Source organism: Pezoporus occidentalis, unplaced genomic scaffold (genome assembly GCF_034315485.1).
Source record: "Pezoporus occidentalis ecotype Australia unplaced genomic scaffold, CSIRO_AGI_Poc_V1 ctg178, whole genome shotgun sequence".
Taxonomy (NCBI): Eukaryota; Metazoa; Chordata; class Aves; order Psittaciformes; family Psittacidae; genus Pezoporus; species Pezoporus occidentalis.
Window position 1 is genome coordinate 333,804 of NW_026913618.1, and position 22,598 is coordinate 356,401.

A 22,598-nucleotide genomic window follows, 5' to 3' on the forward strand; every position below is an offset into this window, starting at 1 on the left:
TTCAACATACAGCAAGAAGCCAAATGAAATAATGAAAGAAACTCATTTTAATACCACAGAGGGAATTGTTTTATTGCTAAACCAGCAAATAGAACTAAATTGAATCCACTGGAAAAAAAATAAAGGAGTGAGGAAAGGAAGGGATCGGTGCAGTGCGCAGACAGAAAGGGCAAACTGGAGCCTGAATATTCATGGGCCCAGAAACTGCAAATCCTTGAATGCAAAATATCTTCATAACTGATAATACTGCCTACGGCGATGCATGCACCGTGTTCTCGCAGGAGCTGGCAGTGTTTGCATTTACAATATATATTTTTTAAGCGATATTATGAAACAAATTCTCTGGTTCATTAAAGCTGCTTTGCATCTCCCTGGTCAAACAAACCAGCCCGGAGTGAGCGCTGTAGCTGGGGCAATTCCCAGCCACAACTCAGCACAGGACAAGGATGGTCATGGCACGGTGCTGACACTGCCTGCATCCTGCCTGTGTCCTGCCAGCGGGTGGGCAACAGCCCTGCAGAGCCACATTCAAGGGCAGCGGGCACCCCAGGACAGTTCTGCTGCCAGTCAGGGACAGGCAGCCCCTGCAGGATCAGGCTGTGAAGGCAGCTGAGATCCCCGTCCCTGTGAGCACAGTCCTGCATGGCTGGGTTGCAGAGCTGGGGCGCTCCAAATCCCATCACTTCCCATTGCACATGCTGCCAGTTAAATCCGCCACAAGCTTTTAAACTCAGTTTCCAGTGAACCTTAACTTTCAGCAGCAACATATATATTCATGTAGGAGGCTGCATTTTAATTAAGACAGCATTCATGTTCTTCATTACAATACTAAGTCATCCAGCAAGAAACACCAAGGACATAACTCCTGTTAATGAAGGAGTTACATATTCTGCACTGTACGTTTAAGCACAGAGGACCAACATACAAAATTACATGAGGTGCAAGGGGGTTCTCTGGGAGAAAAACTGGATTAGAAATGCAATTTATACTCTGAAGGTTCACACAACATTCATTCGGCGGCACCACCACAACTGCAGGCCCTGAATCTGCATCCCAAAGGAACCACAAACAGCCTGTGGTACTGTAATCTACTTCTTTCCCATAGAAAAACCCAACTCTGGTCTCAGGTCCCCCCACCCGTGCTGCCGTGGAGCGCTGCACGCCCCACATTAGGGCAACTCGGGGCTCAGCAACCCCTGGGCTCACAGGAGGATGCAAGGTGAAATCCAGCTCTCTGCAGAGCCCCAGCACCAGCATCCCACATCCTCACCCTCTGGGCACAGCAAGGGGCTTGAGGCTCTCCTCCGCCTCACTGCGCTCCCGCATTAGCAGAAGTTAATAGGGAGCACGGGGGGAGCGGCGCCGGGGAGCGGCTGCCTGGGAGGGATGCGGCCGAGAGGCTGAAGGCTCCGCATCCACGGCGGGGACCCGGCTCCTGAATGCATTACCCCGACTGCAGTCAGCAGCTTTGAACTCAAGCATTAATAAACAAGCTCCTTGCACACGCCGGCAAAGGGAAGGCACTTTCGCGCCATTGCCTACAGCAAAAAATGGCTGAGGAATTTCTGTTCGGGTTCTCCAGATGAACCAGTCCATGGCGGAGACGTGGATGGGCTTCCACAGAGACAGCCCCATTCCAAGAAGAGAGCGCTTCAGAGAGTTATGTGGGAGCAGGGTAAGAGTAAAACGCTTTGGTGTAACTTCACCAGTAATGGCTCTAGCTGAAAAAGCCTGTTATGATCTGATAACACATTTCCCCTGCTGCCACTCCAGCCTCAAGAACTCCAGGGTAGTTTGAGCTTTAAATCCATACCAGCTCTTCTTTTGCCATTAATTGTTAGGCTATTTGTATTACACGTTTTACATACCAAATAGATTTCCAATTTCATGGTGGGCTAGACTGCAGAAATGTTTCTTTTAATCTTCTTAATTCTAAAGTAGTATCAAACTTTAATATTTTCTAATGGAGTATACATTTACTCACATCTAACAATATCACTACAATTTAGGAGCAATAAAAGTCAAGCTCTCGTCTGTATGATAAGCTTGCAGCTTTATTTCCAAAGTTCAATCAGTTAACCTAGGAGAGCAATAGCTTCCCTACAATGAGTAACGATGCAGAATAATATTTAGATAGAGATAAACCCTTTTTGCATAGGAAATTGCATTATGATTTGCTGGGTCTAAGACATTCTCAGTGCTTTAGTTTACCAATGAAGTTATTGCCTCGGGCATTCTTCCAGAGTGCTTTGATTTCTTTTGGGGGGTTTCTGGAGGATTTTGAGCCGAGTAAGGAACCGTTATTGTTCTGATCCAGGCATGTGCAGCAGCCTCGGCAGCCTCCCTCCCATGCCGAGGCACAAGCAGAAGAGCTTCCCAAGCAGCAGATGCGAGAAAAGACCAGAGCCCCCTCTCAGTGGGGACCAGGCTCTCTGCCCCTCACGAGGGAGGTCTGGGGGCCCTGCTCACGGTGCCAGGGCTCCCCTCAGCCTCCACTGTCTGTCCCATCAGGCCCAGCTCCTGTGCAAGACTGATCTGAAATCAGGCTCCAGTGTCCATCGTCTCAAAGACTGGTCTGAGAAGCTGAGATGGAATTCCACCTGTCTTTTGACTGAGATGGATGGGAGGAGTCGAGTTAAAACTCCAGTGTCAGTTCCCTGGGAGAATCCTTGCTTCATTTTCTACCTTTTTTTTTCCAACCTGTCCTATCACTGCCCCCTTTATGACAATAATTTCCCTTTTTTATAATAACTGTCTTTCTGTAATTTGTTATAAACTTACCAGTCAATTCCGGTACTTGACCTCATTTGTATCTAAATTTCACTCTTGGATCACAAACTGGAACAGGGTCCGACACTGGGGTTTTCTCCTAATCGGACCCCGACAGCTCCCCGGGGACACATGCGCATGGTCATACCAGCAATCGCAGCAGATGCCTGGCTAGCTTGGATCGCTCTCTTTTGGCCAGACGGTTAATCTATCTTGGGTAGCTGTTAGTGAAGAGTGGCAAGCAAGAATGCCTGCCAAGAGCTCCTGCCCACTGCTAGGCAAGTTTAATCCCCTCCTGCCCATGGCACAAGTCACATCCAGCCCCAACCACCACACTTACACCTCCCTCCACACCAGATATCACACCTCCCCATCACCCCATCCTGCTCCTCTGGAACCTCTTGAGCTCTGGGCTGCAGCTATTTGCCTTCCTGGATGATTTTAGCAGCTCAGGTAAAAGAGGCAGAGGCTGTTCCTGGGGTACCTCCCATACCCCCTGGTGCTGTCCCCTGGCCCCACGGAGCAGCAGGGGTGGTGGTTGGTGGTTTTGGATTAACACAGTTCAAATAAACAGCCCATAAATGAGATCAGAGGTGAGAGTGCTGACAGTGCAGGTGAGCAGCAGTAGGATCAGTGCTGGTGCTCCCCAGGGGACAGACAAAGCAGGGATGGACTGAAGGCCAATTAGAGCCCTCCAGCAGCAAGGACTCCAGCATCCATGGGCTGCCACCAGGATTTCACAAGTCAGCGCTCTGGATGCAATAAACAGGCCTGGAGCCCAGTAATACCCAGTTAATGACCTGCCCAAGGGGTGCAGCTCCTCACACCCACAGATGAGCAAGGAAACCCTTTGGGAGCCATGGGGATTGGCGGGGGGGGGGACAGCCGGGGAGCCCCAAAGCCTCTGTGGCTGGTGCCCCTCGCAGTTGGCCTCACACAGGTTGGGTGGCTTTGTCTGTGCCCTGGCTGGGCCATAGCAGCTTGTGTTGGCAGCAGAATCCAAATGTGAACTGAGCACAGCCCTGATGCTGGCTTTCCATGAGCACACTCACTGCTCAGCTTAATGATATCAATGTCCATCAAGAACAAATACAGAAAGGGCAGAGCTGAGGCTGAAATAAAGTTATTTGCAGATGCATATGAAGACTAATAGAAAGTGTATTATATTACTGTGCCCATCTCAATGCTAGATGAAAGGAAATATGCTCTAAAACAAAGGAGAGCTGCAAATTCAGGCTCCCAGAGCAAGGTTGCTCTGTTCAGATCCAAAATGATTACCTGCTACTAAAGGAGGGGGCCACATCCTCTCCAGCCTGGCTCTGGAGGGAATGGAAATCAGATTTTGGCTTGAAATGTGTTACAGCAATCTCAGTAATACAAAATAAAGTCTGGCAGCTGGAGTTATTTTTACCCAAAGCCAGTTCCATTTAGTAGGTCTGTGCCTATAACTGACATTCCTTTGCTGCTCTATTTCCATTCCCCCGGTCCTGCTGCCTCAGTTTCTCCAAGGCACTGACAAGATTGGAGCAGACAATCCCGGGCACATTTTGGGAGGACCCTGCATTATTCAGCTGTAAAAATCAATTGTGAATTTTGCATCCACCCTCAGTATTTGGCCTGTTTATGTTGCCAAATAAATTCTTTAAAGAAGTACTGTACTTCACAGGAGAGCTTGTCAAGGTAAATACCTTCATTTACATAAAATGTGACTAGCAATTGAAATGTTAAAGCCATAAAGAGCAAGTTTATGATCCATCCTTGATGCTTGGATGTATAATATGACAAGGGGGAAAATTGTGTGCCTTGCAACATTTACTAAATTGGTGTGTTGACTCTGGGGATGCAAATGGGAGATCTGAAAAACACGGTGGAGGGCTTTTGAGGTTGTTTTGGTTTATTTTTTCTTCCTTCCCCCCCCCCCCCCCAAATATGAATCCTTTCCACATCTTTCAAACCACTGGCTTTTAAACACCCCCCTTCGGCTTGGAAACAGCAGCTGCCTGAATGAGCAAACAGAGGGCCAGGCAGGGACTGTGTGGGAAGGAGGCCCCTGGCACAGAACCACGGAGTGTCTTGGGTTGGAAGGGACCTCAAAGCTCCTCCAGCTCCAACCCCTGCCACGGGCAGGGACACCTTCCACTAGAGCAGCTTGCTCCAAGCCCCTGTGTCCAACCTGGCCTTGAACACATGGGGCTCTGGGGGATGCTCACCTCTGGTTGGAGGGGACAGGACTCTGACCATGCACTGGTATCCCCTGAAGCAACTCAAAGCCCTGTTACCTGTGCAGCAGAGGTGTGAGAAGCTGCTCCCACAGAGATGCCTGTGCCTTTTCTCAATCACAGCAAGAAATCACTGCTTCGAAAAGACTCCTATAACTTAGGATTTTCTTTTTAACTTTTTAAAAGGGAGGAACACCAATGTAAACTACCTCAAACCCTAAGTGCTACTTTAAAAAGTGAATAAACAGGATAAAATGGACTGCTGCCTACATACATACCACAGTGAGATGATAATATCCACACTTCATGCTCTGGAAAGTTTGACAGTTCATGTTCCTCACCGGAGCCCAGTACAAACAGGCAGCCATCCATTCATACTCGCACCCTTTGCAATTCATTGAAACCACTTCAAGCAAAAATCATTTGAAAGAAATTACCTGTGTGTATTGCACCATGAGCAGTGAGAAATGTCCCACATGAGCCTCTCCAGCCCCCAAAGCAATAAAATTTCTGCTGAAGTGCATGATAGAAAGAGTCGGGGAAAAGAAGTCCCCATGACAACAAGAGTCAAGAGAAAGCCATGAAAAGCAAAAGGCTCTGACCTCTCTCGATACACAGTGTCACCAATTTGTACTGGAATTTTCACTTTGAAAATCAAAAGCCTTTGTCCATAACTTCCTTTGAGAACCTGTTGCACCTCCTTTGCTAGTCTGGGCTTTGAGCAGAGCAGAACGAGCCTCACTAAATTAGGAAGCAAGCAGGGTCAGGCTCGCCAGTTAAACCCATGAACACAACAAACCGACTCTTTGCCTTCCTCTTTTCCAAGGGGGCTGTTTTTCCTCAGGCCTATTTCGGGATTTCTGTAGCATTTACATGCTTGAGGGATGCTGCACTCACACACGGAGCGAAGCTCACAAACTGTAACACTACAAGTAACACTTAAGCCATTAATAGCAAAGCACTGCAGTGTCTGTTTAGGGGATTATTGAGCAAAATCTCACAGAAAACATTCTTGAAAACACAGTGCAACAGTTGGAGCATTTCAAGCCTTATGGCAGCTCCCTACATGCTCCAAGGATGCTCTGAGAGCATCTCTACATCCCATGGCTGGTTTCTGAGCCCTGGGTTCATAACCCTGTTGATCACAGCAGGGCAGGACCCAGGGGCTGCAGTGGTGGGACATGGCCACGGAGTCCCCCACCCGCGCTGCCTCCCCCCACACTACACACTCAGCTGCAAGTGGTTTACACAGCAGTGGAAGCAGTGAGCAGCCCTGCAGGCGCTCTGGCCCCTTGCGCTTCTCACTCTCTTTGCAAGAAGAGCAGGCACAGCATGGAGGGGCTGCGGGTGCTGCGAGGAGCTGCCATTCCCATGGCTACAGTCAAGTAGCCTGCGGGTAACCATCATCAGGTGAAAAAACACCGCAAACAGGCCTGAATCACTCCTGCAGCCCATCCATCCCCCGAGCTGAAACCGAGCAGAAAGGCTGGGAGAAGTGTGCTGCCCATCAGAGAGCAGGGTGGGCTTCAGCAGCTCAGCACACAGGGCCAGGAGGCCCCCAGCTCTGGCACTCGGTGAATTCACTCCTTTAGCTCTGGATGTGGAAGAAAATCCATGCCTGATGCTGGACTGACCTCTCTTCAGCCCTCAGATGGGTAGGACACAGAGAGTGCCCGGGCAAGACCTTGGCCCCTGCCACAGCCTCCAGCCCAGGACCCAGGTGAGCCCCAACCCTGCACCAGCCTCACTGGGAGCCAGACCTCAGCACCAGCGGGAGGCCAGTGCTGTAGGTGTGTGCGTGTGCGCTTCCAAGTCATGGAAGACTTGGGCTAGGAAAACCAGCACACACGTGGGATCTAACCCAGACTTAAAGGTTTAGGACAGGCACAAGGGGACAAGGTATTGAAAGAGCTGTACAGTCTTGTACAGTCTTCAACCCAGATTAATCCTGATGCATTAGATCCAGAGGAGAGAGGGCAGCTGAGTCACTACATTTCAGCAAAAGCCAACTCACAGCAGGTCCCAGGAAAAAAAAAAAAAAAATCAATACACTTTCCCTAAGTTACCAGAGTGCAGAGGGCACTGTACTCTGGGAAGGACTTTTGCAGAGAAATACAGCAGTTTCCAGCCTTCGGCAGTGGTGCCACTCATTAGCAGCAAGCACTGATCTATCCATCCGCTGCAGGTGTTCTGTAGTGCCCATCAGCACAGCCTCACAGCACGATGGAAGGGGTTTGATTTTCTGAATACCCCGAGCAGATCAGAGGCACAGGCACTACCCAGCCACACAATTACTGCTCACAGCGAGGGTCACACCGTGTGGGACCGCAGCTGAACCGGCCCCAAGCTATTGCTGTCCAACAGCTGTTAAGGGATGCTGCAGGGGGGTCTCATCACACTCCTCAGACACAGCAATAGCCATGAGGAGGATCAGCCTCGGTGCACAGGGACAGTCCCACCACGCAGCCCCCAGGGCAGTGCAGGAGCTGAGCTCATCGCAGCAGCGTGTGACAGACGCTTCCCAACACAGGCGATAGTGCCCACAGGGATACAAGTGTGAGCACTGGCTCCGCAGCCACAGCTGCTCCTTGGAACCTCTGGCTCGAGAGCACGTGTTTGCCAGCAGGAGAAGAGCTCCCTGTCATGGTGTTATCCATGATTTGTATGAGGGCAGCAGCTCACAGCACAACGCGCAGGCCTGACGGTTGGCGAGAGCGCTCCAAAAAACCCAGACAGGCGGCAAAAACAGCGTTAGACATGCAAACCACTTCATTGCCTGTCATGGTGACTGCTCCTGCAGCGCCTGCGATGGGGCTGCGCCACGCAGAAAGCTATGCCCCTGTGTAAGTGCTTAACACACGGAGGCCTAGGGCAGAGCAAGAGGTCTCATTACAGACATTGCTGCAGCTTCTCTGTGAAGGCTCCACCGACAGGGAAACAAGGAGTAAAGCAGTGTGCAGGTACACGTAGAATTGAACTCCTGATTATTTGGAATAATCCTCAAATCAGTGAGCTTTAGAGCTCCACAATTTCAGTCCACCGCTAGCAGTTGCTCTCTTTTCATTGTGTGGATTATGTTTTTGTTAAAACCGCAAATTTGTTTTCAAAATACTGTTACAAATCTCCAGTTTTCTGCTAACCACAGGATGGCAAAAAAACCTTGAAAGTGTGGGCAGCACTGAACCACCACAGGGTGCTGAGCCTGTGGTGGGAGCAGTGGACTTGGAGCATTGAGCTATTCTATTCAGCTCAGAGAGCTCCGAGATGCCGAAGCCTGAGGTCTGAAGCACCGACCACTTTTCATATTCACAGATACAAACTTAACTCCTTCCGTGCTCAGAGGCCTCAAAGTCCCCCCATCATTCTGCTCAGAAAGGCTCTCAATTCATTTCCAACTGCAGAACAGCTCGGGGCAGAGTTCACAGCGTGGGACAGGCCCACTGAGGCACGAGCATCACACTGGAGAGAGCATATCCCTGTGCAAAAGGCTCTGGTCCAGCCCTGCTGCATGTGAGGGTCACCCCATGCCTGGGGTAGGTGGGCACCAAGAGCTGCCCTGGGCACAAGAGGGAGAAGGAGGGTGCTCAGGCACTGCCTGGAAATCAGCAACAGTTCCTGCAGGGAAGGACCGTGTGTCCCATGGTTTAGAAGGAACCAGCAGGTGAAAGAGCAGCCAGCAACTTCCAAAGGGAAGGCAGTACCGGCCCCTGGCCACAACCTTCATCCACAGTGGGACCACATCCTGGCACAGTGAAAGGGATGAAGTCAGCAAAGTTCATCATCAAAGATAACATTTACTGCTAGGTAGCCATGTCCCCAACTTGAGAGAGCGATGAAGCTATGCCAGTAACACACCAGAGAGAAGCATCGCCAGTCTGCTAACAGAAGGAAAGGTTAAAAGTCTCTTCCCACTCAGCCTTTAGCACACTGCTTAACAGCAGTCAGCTTACATTCTGCATTAAATAGACACGCTAGGAAATTTATCAACAAGAGTTAATGTACACGGGGGTATTAAGTGCAGTTTAAGGCAAGCGGCATCATTGCACTTGTCCTTCAGACAGCCCAACACCAGGATGTGCAGAATCACAAATTACAATTACACAAATGATTCTGGAAGCACAACACCAACCGACTGAAACAAGCCTTCGACCCACTGCGCATAAATACATGTGCAGGAAGACCTCAGGTAGCTAATTCCCACATAAACCCTGACTGCAGAGCCAGAGCACAGCTTTCCCTAAAGGATACTGGGAAAGCAGCACAGGCTGTGGGGAGCTGGCACTGGGGCTCTGCTTGCACCACAACTTCAGCCTCTGACTACTGTCCCCACACAGACCCAGGCACTGGGCTCATAGCTGACTGTCCCAAGACAGCAAACCCACAGCACACAGCATGGGACACATGAGAGGACATGGTAGTGTTTGGGTGCTGTCTTCATTTTACAGTCAGAGAAACCAAGCTGGGAAAACTGTTTCTCTTCCCTACGGCTCTGCCGGAGCAGAAGACATCCTCAGGACTGAATGACAAAACGAGGAACTCCAAGGGCCTGCTCTTCCCTTATTTTGCTACATAAGGGAAAACCTGACAGCATTAAAAGCTAACAGTTTATAAGGCGTACAGAGAAGTGTTATATGCAAAACATAAACAAGCAGTAGAGGTGGCTGTAAGGAGATGCTGGTATAAACACGTCAAGAGTTGCTTCTTTGCTTAAAGAAAATCGGTATTTTTGTGGATAGGAAACATCTCCAATTACCAGTCCTGGGCTGCAGCTGGAAGCAGCCGCCTTGGGTGAGCTCAATCAGGTGAGCTCCAGAAGGGCAGGAAGGAAGAGCAGCCAGTGGGGATGGCCACCTTCCCCCTCCATCGTATACGTACAGCACCAAGCGCACTCGCCTCCTGCGCCAGGGCAACAGCCCGGTCCCGGTGTGGCTCTGGGGGAAACCTGTCGCTCACCGAGGTGCAGCCACCAGCGCAGGGTGACCTGGTTACTTCCCAGGGAGGCTGACAGACATGTGCAAGGAGAGAGGAAAACACTGCTGGGGTTGGGCCGGTGTGGAGATGGCTTCAGGTGAAACAACCGGGGAACATCCTCAAGGCAAAACAGCAGATACACAGCAGCGTAATCTATCATACAGCCTATACAGTCAATATACACAGCCAGAGAATCCACCCCAGCCTCTTGTGCCCTGGATCCTCGCAGACCAGCCCTGACCCAGCCCCTCCAGCAGCACAGCACAGCGCCCATACTGGAAATGAGCTGAACAAACCCCAGAGCTGCTGCTGCAGGGAGGAAAGATTTCACAATGCATCTGCGAAGGAAAACCTCTGTGTGCCTTTCACTCCACGAGAGGAGTTACACCCACTCTCCAGCCCTTTCCTTGTAGCATGACTTAGAAGATGAAAAGGCAGCTACTTGCCATACTCAGTGCTTGATCTTCTGCCTATTTTGAATAAACCCAAACCTTTTATATGCTACTTTCTAGCCTGTTCCAGCAAGTTTCTAAGACTTATTTTTCAAGGCAAACCTTTCCTGCAAGAAAATTCAGTGAAATAAGATACTGTGTCTGAAATGATATATATAAAAACAAGCAGCACAGTCAGTCCTTTATTCCTTCCCCATGCTGGTACACCACACTGAGCACACTCCTGGAGACAAACACACTCTCAGGGCTGATGTCTGCTGATGAAATCCCCCCCAAAAAATCCCTCAGCATTTCAACACAGTCTAGCAGATGCTAGAGCAAATAAGCGTTATGAAGACTTTGCTTCCACAACTGCCACAGAAAATTGCCTGGAGTTCCTCACATTTAAATGCCATTGACATGAAGACTGCGTAGTCTATTTGATAAAGAGTGACCAGATAATTCAAGCAGTAACTAACTTGCTGCCTCTATTTATTTTCCCTTCATTTCAGAGCAAATACCACACTAAGTGCAGCAAAAAGAACTTCACCAGCCGAGCCATATACTGTTTCTTACAAAGAAGCTAGTATGGATTGCTTTTAACCGTAAACTGCTGGTAAGTTGCAGGTTCCACGGATGCCCTGCGTTTTTAAAAGCCAGAGAGGAAGCCCGAGCCCTGAGTTCATTGATTTGCTAAACCTGCCAAGGCACTTAACACTTCATTACTGCAGCCCGCTGTTTTCTAACAATCAGGGCTTTTAGCAGAAGATTCCCTTAAAACATTGCCCTGTGTCAGACAAGAACACGTAGAGGCTTCTTCACGGGTAATATCAGATCTTGTCAATGGAAAAAAAAAAACTTTCTGACGCGGAACTTGTTGAATAAAAGAGTAAATCTCATTTGTGAAGCGAGCCCTGCAGCTTCTATGAAGGCAGGCGTCCTCCTGCACTCGGAGCCCCGACCATCCATCACCGAGCCACTCGCGATCTTGTTTATTTCAGTAATTATTTATCACTGACCCATTTAGACCAAGTGCAGCGGCACTGCCAGGGTCTGCCCGAGCTCTCCGGGCACGGCACTTAGAGGAGGGTGTTCCGCACATTTTCTGCCCTCCCATGAGAACGCCGCATTCCAAATCAACACCGCGACCAGCCGAGGGGTCCGCGCGAGAGCCCGGCCTGCCCCGGCTCCGCTCCCGCCGCGTCCCCGCGGACCCACGCACCAGTCCCGGGCCCCATCGCCAGCCACCCACCGGGGCCAGCCTGGGGGAGAACCGGGCATCCCCCGAGCACTGCACCCCCAGGACCGCCTGCGCACGGACACCCCGCGCGGCCCCGCAGCTCCCGCGCCCTCACCTGTACCACTCCAGCCCCTTCTCGTAGTTCCTGTCGAAGAAGTGGGGCTCGGTGCCCACAGCGCGCACGTCGGGGTGCGCCCGGATGGCCTCCAGCAGCGCCCGCGTCCCCCCCTTCTTCACTCCGATGATGAGAGCTTGCGGCAGCCTCTTCTCCCCGTAGTCCGGCGTGGTGCTGCTGCTGCTGCTGCTGCCGCCGCGGCTCCCCGGGCTGCCAGCCCGGCTCAGCTCCTCGTCCGTGGTGCTCGACTCCTGCGGGTCCCTCTCGAAGGCTCCGCTCTGCGCCGTGATCACCTCCCCGGGGGCCAGCGACGTCCGCGGCCAGGGCCCCGCCGCCCGCTCCTGGCTGCTGTTGCCGGCCCGCGCCGGGGCCGCCGAGGGGTCCGGAGCGAAGGAGCCTCCCAGGAAGCCGGCCGGGGAGCGCGGGGGCCCGGGGAGAGCCGTGCCAGGGAGCGCGGCCGGGGACCGCGGGGTCGCCGTGCCAGGGAGCGCGGCCGGGGAGCGCAGAGCGCCCGGTCCGGTGCCCCCCATGAGGCTGTAGCACAGGTAGGTGAGGCAGAGGGAGAGGCTGCACATGCAGAGGAGCTTCCGCGCCGGGGGCACCTTAGAGCCGCGCCCGCCCGGCACCCCCGGCTGGGCGGCGGGGGGGGCCATGGCTACTCCCCGCTCCTCGCCCCGGGCACCGGGCGCACATGGTGTCAGCCGCCGCCCGGCCGCCCCCGCCGCATGGGGCGCCGCTGCCCTCCCGCCCCGCCGCCGCCGGTGGGGAGGGGGAGCCCCGCATGGCACGGTCGCCGCCGGCCCCCGCCGGGCACCGGGGCGGCCTGGGCTCAGCGCGGCTGCGCTCCGGTGCCGCCGGCTCCGCACCGCTCCCGCCCGAGTTCCTGCTGCTAAACTTTGTGCCGGGTGCGAGGCGGGAGAGCGAGCTGCCGGCGCGGGGAGAGGAGGAAGAGGAGGGAGGGAGGAAGGGGAGGGGAGGGCAGGACCCGCCCCCGCCGCCGCCGAGAGCGCGGGGAGCGCGCTGGGGCCGCCGAGCGCCGCTGCCGTTCGACACCGCGGACAGCGCCCATTCAGCACCGCTGACAGCAGCGGCGGGGCCCGGGAGCGCGGGGCCCCGCGGGCGGCCCCGGGCACGGCAGCGCCAGGCTGGGCAGGGCAACCCCCTGCGCGCTGCAGCCCCGCTGCTCCCCGGTTCTCCGGGGCAGAGCCCGCGCCCCGCAGACCCAGCAGCGGTGCCACGTCCTCCCCTGCCAGCGCTCCCGGCAGCAGGGAGGGTGCGGGCCAGGGCGGGAGGCAGCGCCCATGGCCTCTACCAACTCCGCTCCCTTCCCTCAGCAGAAACCACCGCGCTACAGCTAGCTCCTTGGCCCCTTGTCCTGCCCTGCTCCCCTCTGCTTCCCCCAGTGCATTCTGTATCACCACCCTCCCAGCCCACTGCCCCCCGCCCATGGCTCCTGCGGAAATCCTCCAGCTCCCCCAGGGGAACGTCCAGACAGGTCCTCTGGGACAGCCCCTTGCAGCAAGGTCTCCTGTCTGTAGCCCTCTGAGACCCAGGAGCAGCGTGGAGAGGTTCCGCAGGGAGCCTGCTGTCTCCTGGGAGCCTGGGGAGAGGTGGCAGACCGTGGGCAGGGGCAGGAAGCAGCTTCTTTGCTGGTACGGTGGAGCTAAGGGCCATTTGCAGCAAGGGGGGTTCATAGTTTAGGTGCCAGGATCTGCACTAGTAGGTGAGACCAATTACGCCTTCACAAGCTGCTCTTCCAGGAGCTTCATGCCCAGCCTTAGTGGTGCAGGCTGGGGCTGAGAGTCTCCCTCCTCACAGTTTTTCTGGAGCAGCCACTACCTCTTCTCAGCTCCACATTTCTGGCACTTCCCACCTCCAGTTCTCAGCTTTGGCTTTTGGAAGGATTTTTATGAAGGGAAGAAATGCTTTAGTGTCTCTCAGCTTCCTCCTCTCCCTCATTCTGGGATCTCCCAGGAGTCTCTTCCTCATAGGTTTTGCCCTGTGGCACTGGGGCACATCACAGCTCTTGGCATCCTGGCCATCGCGGTCCCCCCTGCAGCAGACCAGTGCTGGCGTTGCTGTAGTACAGAGAGGAATTGAGGAGCACAGCCATTGCTAATGCCCTCTCAATTAAACCAGCAGCAACCTCATCTTCTGCACCTGAACTCCTGCCCCCAAACCACCAGCATTTGAATGCTGCAGATCACCCAAAAAGCCAGCACCTGATCCTCATGGCAGAAGCTGCAGAGCTGCCTGTTAATGTGTGTGAGGGCCACTGCTGGGCTCCTGAGCAGGCACTGGAAAAGTGCAGCGTACGTTTACAGCTTTGTGTGGCTGTGAGCACTGGTGAGCTGGAGTATTTGGAGGCTGTGACCCTTCTCTGCTTTGGGAAACTGCAGAGCTGTGCATCCCGTCATGCAGAGGTGCTCTGGGCAAGGGCTGGGTGGGAGGAAGCTGGCAGAGCTCCATCATACACCCCCCGCTGATGAGCCATGGCCTAGATTTCATGGGGGAAGTCCAGAGATTGCTCCAAATGTCCCTGTTGCTGTATGAACCTCAGGGGGAGCATAAACTCATACAATGGCTTGGGTTGGAAATACTGAAAGGGCACTGTAAGGTCTCTCCTTCAGGAGCCTTCTCTCCTCCAGGCTGACCCAGCCCAGCTCTCTCAGCCTGGCTCCAGAGCAGAGCTGCTCCAGCCCTCACAGCATCTCTGTGGCCTCCTCTGGACTCGCTCCAACAGCTCCACATCCCTTTTGTGTTGGTGCCCAGAGCTGGATCAGGACTGCAGGGGGTTCTCCTTGGAGTACAGCAGAGGGGGAGAGAGAATAGGGTGCACTTGATCCCGCTGTTTGTGCCACTGATGAGGGTATTCTCTAGGAGGACCTGCTCCATGATCTTCCCAGGCACAGCACTGAGGATGACATGTTCCCAGGGTCCTCCTTTCTAGCTTTTATAAAAAGGGGTGCAGTGTTCCCCCCTTTCCAGTCCCAGGGGAGTTCACCTGACTGCCAGGACTTACCAGATATGATGGAGAGAGGCTTGGCAGATACATCAGCCAGTTCCCCCTGGCTCTGGGAAGATCACGGATCTCAAACCTGATCTCTTACAGCAGGAGGGACTTTGCTCCCCCAGTGCCTGTCTTGCAGTCCATCCACTTGAGAGCTGTGGAATGAGAGGCCTGACAGGAAGATGTTGCTGAGTACCTCAGCCTTCTCCCCATCCATTGTCACCAGTTTGCCAGGCTGGCTCATTGAGGGGATGCATTTTCTCTGACCTTCCTTCTCTAACTGACACACCTATAGAAGCCCTTCTCATTATTATCTGCATCCATTGCAAGTTCAGCTCCAGCAGTGCCTTGGCATCCCTGACCACATCCCTGAACAGCCAGCCAGTGTCCCTATGCTCTTCCCAGGATACCTGTTCCTGCTACCACGGCCTGTACATTTCATTCCTGCCGTTTATTTTTGACTCCAGGTCCGTCTCTTGCCTTCCCTTCCTGATTTCTTACACCTGGGCATCAAGAGCTCTTATGTTCCACAGAAAGTGTCCTTAATGCTCTGCCTGCTCTGTTCTGCTCCCCTGTCCCTGAGGGGGTTCCATTGCCTGGCTCCTGGCAGTTCACATTCCAAAAATGCAGGGCCCTGACTTTACTCTTCATCTGACCCATATCCCTCGGGACTGTGAACTGCCCCAGGCACCGTGCCACTGGAGTCTCAGCTGTGCTGCGATTACGCCAAAAGCATCGTCTGAAGAAAAAAATTAAGTTCCAATATGAACTCCATTCCCAGAGCTGGGAAAAACATTCATTGAAGAAGAGAAAGCACAGGCTTTCCCATAATGAACAAAAGCTCAATGCTGCTCTCAGCTGGACATGTGTTCTCTCTGTGCAGCGCCAGTTCCAAGAGAGATTATTCCTTCATAATATATTTTTTATGGCACACATGAGACCTCTGAAATGCAGTGTCTTGTGTCCTCTAAATCATTTCCTGTAACTCCTTTTCAACTGCATTACGGTAATGTGAACGTTTGGGGACTAACTGGAGCTGACAGGAGTGAATCCTCACATCCCCTCCCAAGCTTCCTGCCCTGCTCGGTGCCCAGAGGAGGCTCCAGAACTGGGCTGGTGGCAGGGGTTTGCCTGAGGTGTCCTTGGGGCTCTGTGGGGCCCACCAGGGCGCAGGGGAGCACAGCGGGTGCTGCAGGTTCAGCAACTAGAACTGAACCTTAAATGAAAACCCCGAGTAGCTGAAGTTTGGGTCATGGAGCAGGGAGGGGGCACATGTGCAGGACTGGGGGTGACATCCTCAGGTGGGGACAGACTGGCATCCACGGGAAGCCCTGCATAGAATGGGTTTGCTCTGCTTAGCTCATGTATCTGTCCTTTCACATATGCATGAGTTTTCACATATACAACACGTATTATTGTTATGCCTAAGTCTACCTTGAGAGAGATGAGCCCTCCTCAGACATGGAAACACATGTATTCCAAATTGTAGAACCCACAGAGAGTCTGCTGGCATCAACAAGCCTGCTCTAAACTCTCCCAATATCACATAAAAATAAAACCCAAGAGATCATTTTCGGTTCCAAAACTATAAGATAACCCTCAAAACAGACACCATTTAATGAAGAGTCACAGTGCTTTGGTCTTTCTTACACTGAGCACACATCTGAACTGCAGTGCTTAGCAAAACGCCCTGGTCTGACATCCCTGTGTCTCTTCTCCTGTGACATGCTGCACAGAAGACTAATAGGATTTGCAGCAAATCATACATAACAGAGAGACTATTTCTTCTCAGGCACCAGCTTCCAGCCCAGAGGAAATTTTACAGCCTGGATGTAAAGCCCTCTAAAACAAATGGTTTAGCTTTAAATGCCTGCTGCCTGGGCTCTGACTCTTTTTATTCATCATAGAATGTGTATTTCTCCTGCATGGATGTCAAACGCATCCATGAGCAGATCGGAGCGTTATCCAAGCGTCTGGTGATGTTCAGCCAGTGCAGGCAATAGGAGCTGATGGAGTGTAACACTTTATTTGACAGTTCTGCTTTTAAAGGCTTATGTATTTACACTGCCTATCTGCACACTTTTATTCACCTTAATTAGCAATAGGAGTGCATCCCCAGCATTCAGCACTTCCAGCATTCAGGAAGTGTCCAGCCGAGAGAGGCCATCCAGTGCTGCTGGCCCTATGTGGGAACTGCCAGGACAGGTCCCTCTGGGGATCATCCAGTTCATGCCCCAGAGTCTGGCAGGGGTCGAGATCAGCTGCTTTGGAGAAAGGTGGAGGAGCTCTGCTCTCGTCTCTAAAGCCATGGCAGGCAGTGAGGAGCCCTTCCTTACACCAGTTGGTAGAGCCTGAACCTGCACATGCTAAAGGCAAGGCCCTAATCAGAGCCAGGTTTCCCACATAACAGACCGGAAAGCCCTTTTGGAGATGCTGCTGCACCTCCGAGAAGCAGAAGGGTCTGGCTGGGACCATGCAAAGGCTCATGAAGGGGAAGCAGAACTCTGCTCCAGGGCAGGGACAGGTGAAGGTTGGCTCTGTTTAGACGCGGGAATGCCCACTATTCCCATCAGCTCTGCTCCGGGAACATAAACTGGGAGAGCAACAGGGCAGAGCCAGACCCCGAGGACAACCTCCAGACTGAAGAGCTCATCTGAGGGGCCTTGGGCATGTTCAGCCAAGTGAGAGGAGGGCTGGGGAGGGAGCTCATCCCTTGCTCTAAAAGCAGAAGCAGGTGAGCACCAAGGAAGGAGGGAAGTGGCCTCAGAGAACAGGCAGCACTGGCACAAGAACAAAGAGGTATGAATTGGCACAAATACGTTTTGGCTGGAAATCAGATGGTTTCTGACTGGGAGAAATGCTGTTCTGGAACAGATTCCTGAGAGGAGTATTGGGGGCAAGGCATGCAATTAGCTTTAAAATTGAGTTTGAAATGGACTTTCTAACATGGCTGCCAGCAATTGCAGGGAAATGGGATCTGATGGCCCATGCTGTCCCTTCCAGTTCTACACTCCTGTTGTGATTCACAAGCACCAGTCTGAGAAGAAGACCTCTGACAGGAAAGGGCTCTCTAATCTATCAAAGGCTTAGCACTACCCATTGATGGGAAGCTGGAATTAGACACATTTGAGTGAAATGGGAAGTGTATACTTTATCAGGGACAGCAATTTCCTTCTGCAGTGATTTGTGAAGGAATATGGAGGTTTCCTCCCTTGGAAGGCTTTACACTGCGATTGGAAGTCTCTTGAAAGAAATGGTCCTGCCGGACCAGGCTGGAAGTGGGATGGATCCCTGTAGGGAAGGCTCTGGCCTGCGTATCACTGCATGCTGCTGCCCCAGTTATTTGCTTCTGCTACGAAATATTCTTCAGAGATTATCACCTTTGTTTCCTGACTTTTACAGACACTACAAATCTATTTTCCGGGAAGCATCAGAGGTTAATCCCCCATAATTCCTCCTCATTATTTACTTGTCATCAGAAGCAGTGAAACACCTTGAAAAGAGGTAGATTAATTCACACGGTGCTCTGCCTCCTTCAGGGAATGAATGAAGTTTGTAAATGTATACCAGACAGAAAATAAACAGCGAGCGTGCAATGACATTTAAACTCTAGCCCAAGAAGGCACTCCAGATGTTCTGCAGCAGCATTCCACGCTGTCAAAGCATTTTCTCATTCATGGAAACAGCTTCGGGTTTAGAGTAAGTGTTTGTTCTGATAGCTTTTAATAGTGGCTCCTGTGATCTAAACTATACAGCCTAGGAACCTACATCCATCTTTCTTGCCTAGAATTAACAAAAGAAGGAAGAAGAGCACCTCTGGGCAAGCTGCTCAGAAACCAGACCCCTGTTGCACTGATGCATTGTTCACAGTTGCTATGAAAGAGGGAACAGCTCTTACACTTGGAAAAGTGCATGTGCCACAGATATGTTGTGGTCCATGATTTATACAAGGAATAGTCCTGAAAAGGAAAGGGAAAGCCATTGTCTGAGATGTACCTGCTGGCAGAGGCAACAGGAGAGCTTAAACAAGGGGCAGCCACAGGTGACACGGGCATAGGAACAAACTGGATGGTCCCCCATGGTCCCACTGCTGGCATCCACAGAGCCACAGCCCCACACAACGAGGCTGCACGGGTCCAGTCTGACCAGTGTCCCACTGAGGGGGCTGCACACTGAGGTGATGCTCTGCCACAACCAGAGGCTCCAACCTCCCACTGCTCCTCACAACCTGCTCCCACTCTGCAGGTCCCAGTTATCACTCAGGACCGAAATCTCCAGCTTCCTCTCAGCTGCCCTCGGTCTTACTGTCAAGTGAGTGGCTCTATCTGCACATTATCAGGAGATAATCTCCTGTTCTAATCTCAGCTATTGCAGGACGAGGACCAGGGCTTGCAAAGGCAGCCCTTGGCTGATTGCATGACAGGATGACACGGCTGAACACAGTGTCAGCTGGCTGCATCCATCCTGTGCTCAAGTAGTGACGATGGCAGGGAAGAGGAAGGCAGCAGTTGCAGAGATGCTGTCTTATGTTTGTGAGGCGGCAGAGTATATTATTGCTTGGCTACAGAAGGGGAAACCGAGGCAGGGAGGGAGGAAGGGATCCACCCATGCTCACAAAGGGACTTAGCTCTTGGAAGGCACTGTCCATGTCCCAGTGCAGGCACAGCTCTGTCTGGGTGCCCAGGGCAGAGGCTGGCAACGCAGCACGCAGAGACCTGGCCTCAGCTGCTGCGGCTCTGCAGACAGAGCTGCCTCCGGGGCAGCTGTGACCAGAGCACGGATGTGTCCTGCTGCTGGTGCAGGCACAGCCCTGCTGGCTGCAGCGAGCTCATTCCGAGCCATCCTGACATCACGCAGCCGGCCAGCAAGGGCGAGAGATTAGCAGGAGAGCCGGGAGACCGGCTGCGCTCTGCACCTCACCACCTGAGCCCTGCAGCTGACACTGCTGGTGCTGGAAGTCTCTACAGCTCCAAACTTGGAATGAGCAGGATGTAGCCACAGACATGGCAGAGCCCAGGGCCTCACAGACAGCTCACCTGCAGCACAGCCTGCTGCCAGCTTTGCATCAGGAGGCCAGATTAGAAATGTTCTACCAACATACTCTGTGCTGTGTAAGCTGTCCTTCACCAACTGCACGGTCCACTCCAGGAGCAGAATGTGCTGTCTGGGTGGCTTGGTTGCCCAAGGAGGGTGCTGGGCCACTGTGCTGCAGCTTTGCAGAGCATCACCGCCTCTCACACACGACATCTCCTGCGCTTGCTCACGGGGTAGGGTGATTGCCCATGGCAAGACGCCACTGAATCAGCATGGACATGCCAGCCGCCCTGCCCCACCTCGGGGAGCTAGCTGTGCTGTGCTCTAAGGTGTCCCCATGTATTATCACAGTGGTTGGCTGGGCTGCCTGGAGAGCCTCTGCAGCCACGTGTCCAAGGGGCTGAAGCTTCCCTGAGCCTCAGTCCAGAGCCCCATCAGCTGAGATGCTCACCCTCTCCTTCTCCATCACACACTGATGCTTGGACACCGTCACATCACTCACTTCGTCCCTTTGCTGCCAAAGACCTTCTGGTAGCCAGCAACGCTGCCGGTTTAAACTGTTAAATTAGAGCTGACAAACCTGTTCTGGCATCAGAGCCTGATCCTGTGCCGTAACCCACAATTCCCCAGTGTCGCCTCAGACACGACTCAGCTTCTGACGACTTTGATCTCACAGTGTGGGACGGCCACAGGGACCTCACAGCATCTGCTGCCACACACACACCCCAGCCCTGGTCAGCGAGTGCTCAGGCTTCCACCCTGCCCCACCGTACGGAGCTGCCCCTGGATCAGCATCAGCTTTTACAGGGACCATGAGGCTTCCCAGGAGCTGCCCCTGATCAACTGCCCTTCACTGGCAGGAGCAATGCCCAGTGTGAGTCTCTAAATCATCCATCTTACTCACCCTTTCCCTTCCCTGCGCGGTTCCTCCTCCCCTGTCACTCAGCCGAGCCCTGCCAGTTTCAGTAATTTAATCCCTGCTCATTAGATGGATCCTCCACCTCCCTCATCATTCCTGTAGCTCTTCTGTGAGCTGCCTGATTTATCACTCTCTGCCTGGTAACGAGGTACCCAGCATGCTCCCACTAAGATTTATTCTTCAGAAACACCCATGCCACCTACTCTGCGGGGCTCTGCTCTCTTGACTGCTTCAAGACTGCTTCTTTTAGGAGTTTGAATGATTTTACTTGGGGTTGTAACAGGATTAGTAAGTGATCGCAACTATTCATTTGCTAGATTTTGGGGCCACACCTGCTTTCCTTGTTCCTGATATATTCTATAGTCTAGAAAAAGAAGCCTCTGATGGTGTATCCCTAATTGCTGGGACATAAGTAATACCTGAATTCCAAGTGGGAAATGAACTGTGCACCTTATGCAAACAACTAAACAGCGGGCTCTGAGAGAGTCAGCACTAATGTAGGCTGGGATGGCCCTTAGCAAAGTCTGACTTCATTTCTTCCCTATCAAATGAGAAATTCTTGTTCTCTCATGGTAGAAATGTTGTTGGGACATTAAATTTTACAAACCTGTTGCTGCTTCAGCATCACCCGGCCACCATCCGGCTGCTGGTGTGGGCCCAGAGCCTGCTCACAGCCCCAGACCTCCTGTCACCCTCCTGCACTGCTGCCACCAAAGCAGGGCACCACCAGCCACGGCAGCATGAGGTGACATTGCCAATGCTTCCCAAAACTGGGGAGGGACACAACACTCTCCCCCACCAGAGCATCCCCCAGGGGCAGCAGGGCAAGGTGATCCCTGCACCTCCCCATGGGTGTCTCAGAGCATCTGAGCCTTTGACAGAGGCAACAAAGAGAGGAAGCGAGAAGGGAGCCAGGGCTTTGGGGAAAGTTTACTTCAATTAAACTCTTACTGCCCACAGGCGCTCAGGAGGCATTCCCTAGGGATGACAGTTCACATCCCACAGCTGCACGTGGTGGAGCAGTCCTGCTCTCAGTACAGAACACCAAAGGATTAAGAAAAGGGCCAGGAAACAGAGTGAGTGATTGGCACCCTTGCACCAGTTGCATGCAACCCTCTCTGATAAACTCTGCAGCCTAAGCTTGCCCTCTGCCACGCACAGTAAATGTATTCACCCAGCCGTAGGTGTGATTTCTAGGTAGAACTGACTCATGCGAAATGTTTGGGAGCAGAAACCCCTGCAGAGTGCCAGCTGAGAGACTTCAGCGAGCTCGTGTCACTGCGTGTCAGGACAGGACATCATCGGTAGCTGAAGCAGAGGGGAACAGCCCCTGCTGCCCGGGATCACCTCTTAAGGCTGCCAGGGACCACAGCAGGGCTGCCCCCGCCTCTCCCGGGCTGCTGCACTCTGGTTCAGAAATGCACCGTGCACTGAACTGGAACCCAGGTGGCTGCCTAACAAGCTGCTTAAACAAACTTCAGATTCATCTGGACGGTGTTTCTAAAGACTCGGATATAAAGGTCAAACAGTCCTTGCCAGCCCAAGAGCCTCTCTTACCGAGAAGAATCAACTATGGCTCTTGTTATGGAAGACAGTCAAAATAATACAGTGGTGCTACCTCCAAGAGAAAATAGATAGTGTGAGTTATTCAGTCTTCCCTTTCAGCAATATCAGTTTAGAAAAAGCTAAGCTATTTACAGAAAGCATTTTGCTTCCAGTACTTTTGAAGTAAGTGAATTTTGAATTAGTTTAAGTGCAGGATAAATCAGTGAAATAGGAACATCTTTACACTCCAATAAGATGCTATTACTCATAAGCATATTGCACTCTAGCTTGTGGACTAAAACTATCAGTGCATGACAGGACACCAAGGGCATGAAACACAGGAGA

The 22,598-nt window shown here is 52.6% G+C and overlaps 1 protein-coding gene across 1 annotated transcript in view; it reads right to left on the reverse strand.

Annotated features, from left to right (window-relative positions):
• Positions 1–12,532, reverse strand: part of HS3ST4 (heparan sulfate-glucosamine 3-sulfotransferase 4) — a 57,703-nt gene extending 45,171 nt beyond the window's left edge. Inside the window, exon 1 of the mRNA XM_062614714.1 lies at positions 11,746–12,532. Coding sequence (XP_062470698.1) covers positions 11,746–12,398 — 653 coding nt within the window. The 5' untranslated portion in view covers positions 12,399–12,532. The remainder of the gene's footprint in view (positions 1–11,745) is intronic.
• Between the last annotated feature and the right edge of the window lie 10,066 nt (positions 12,533–22,598).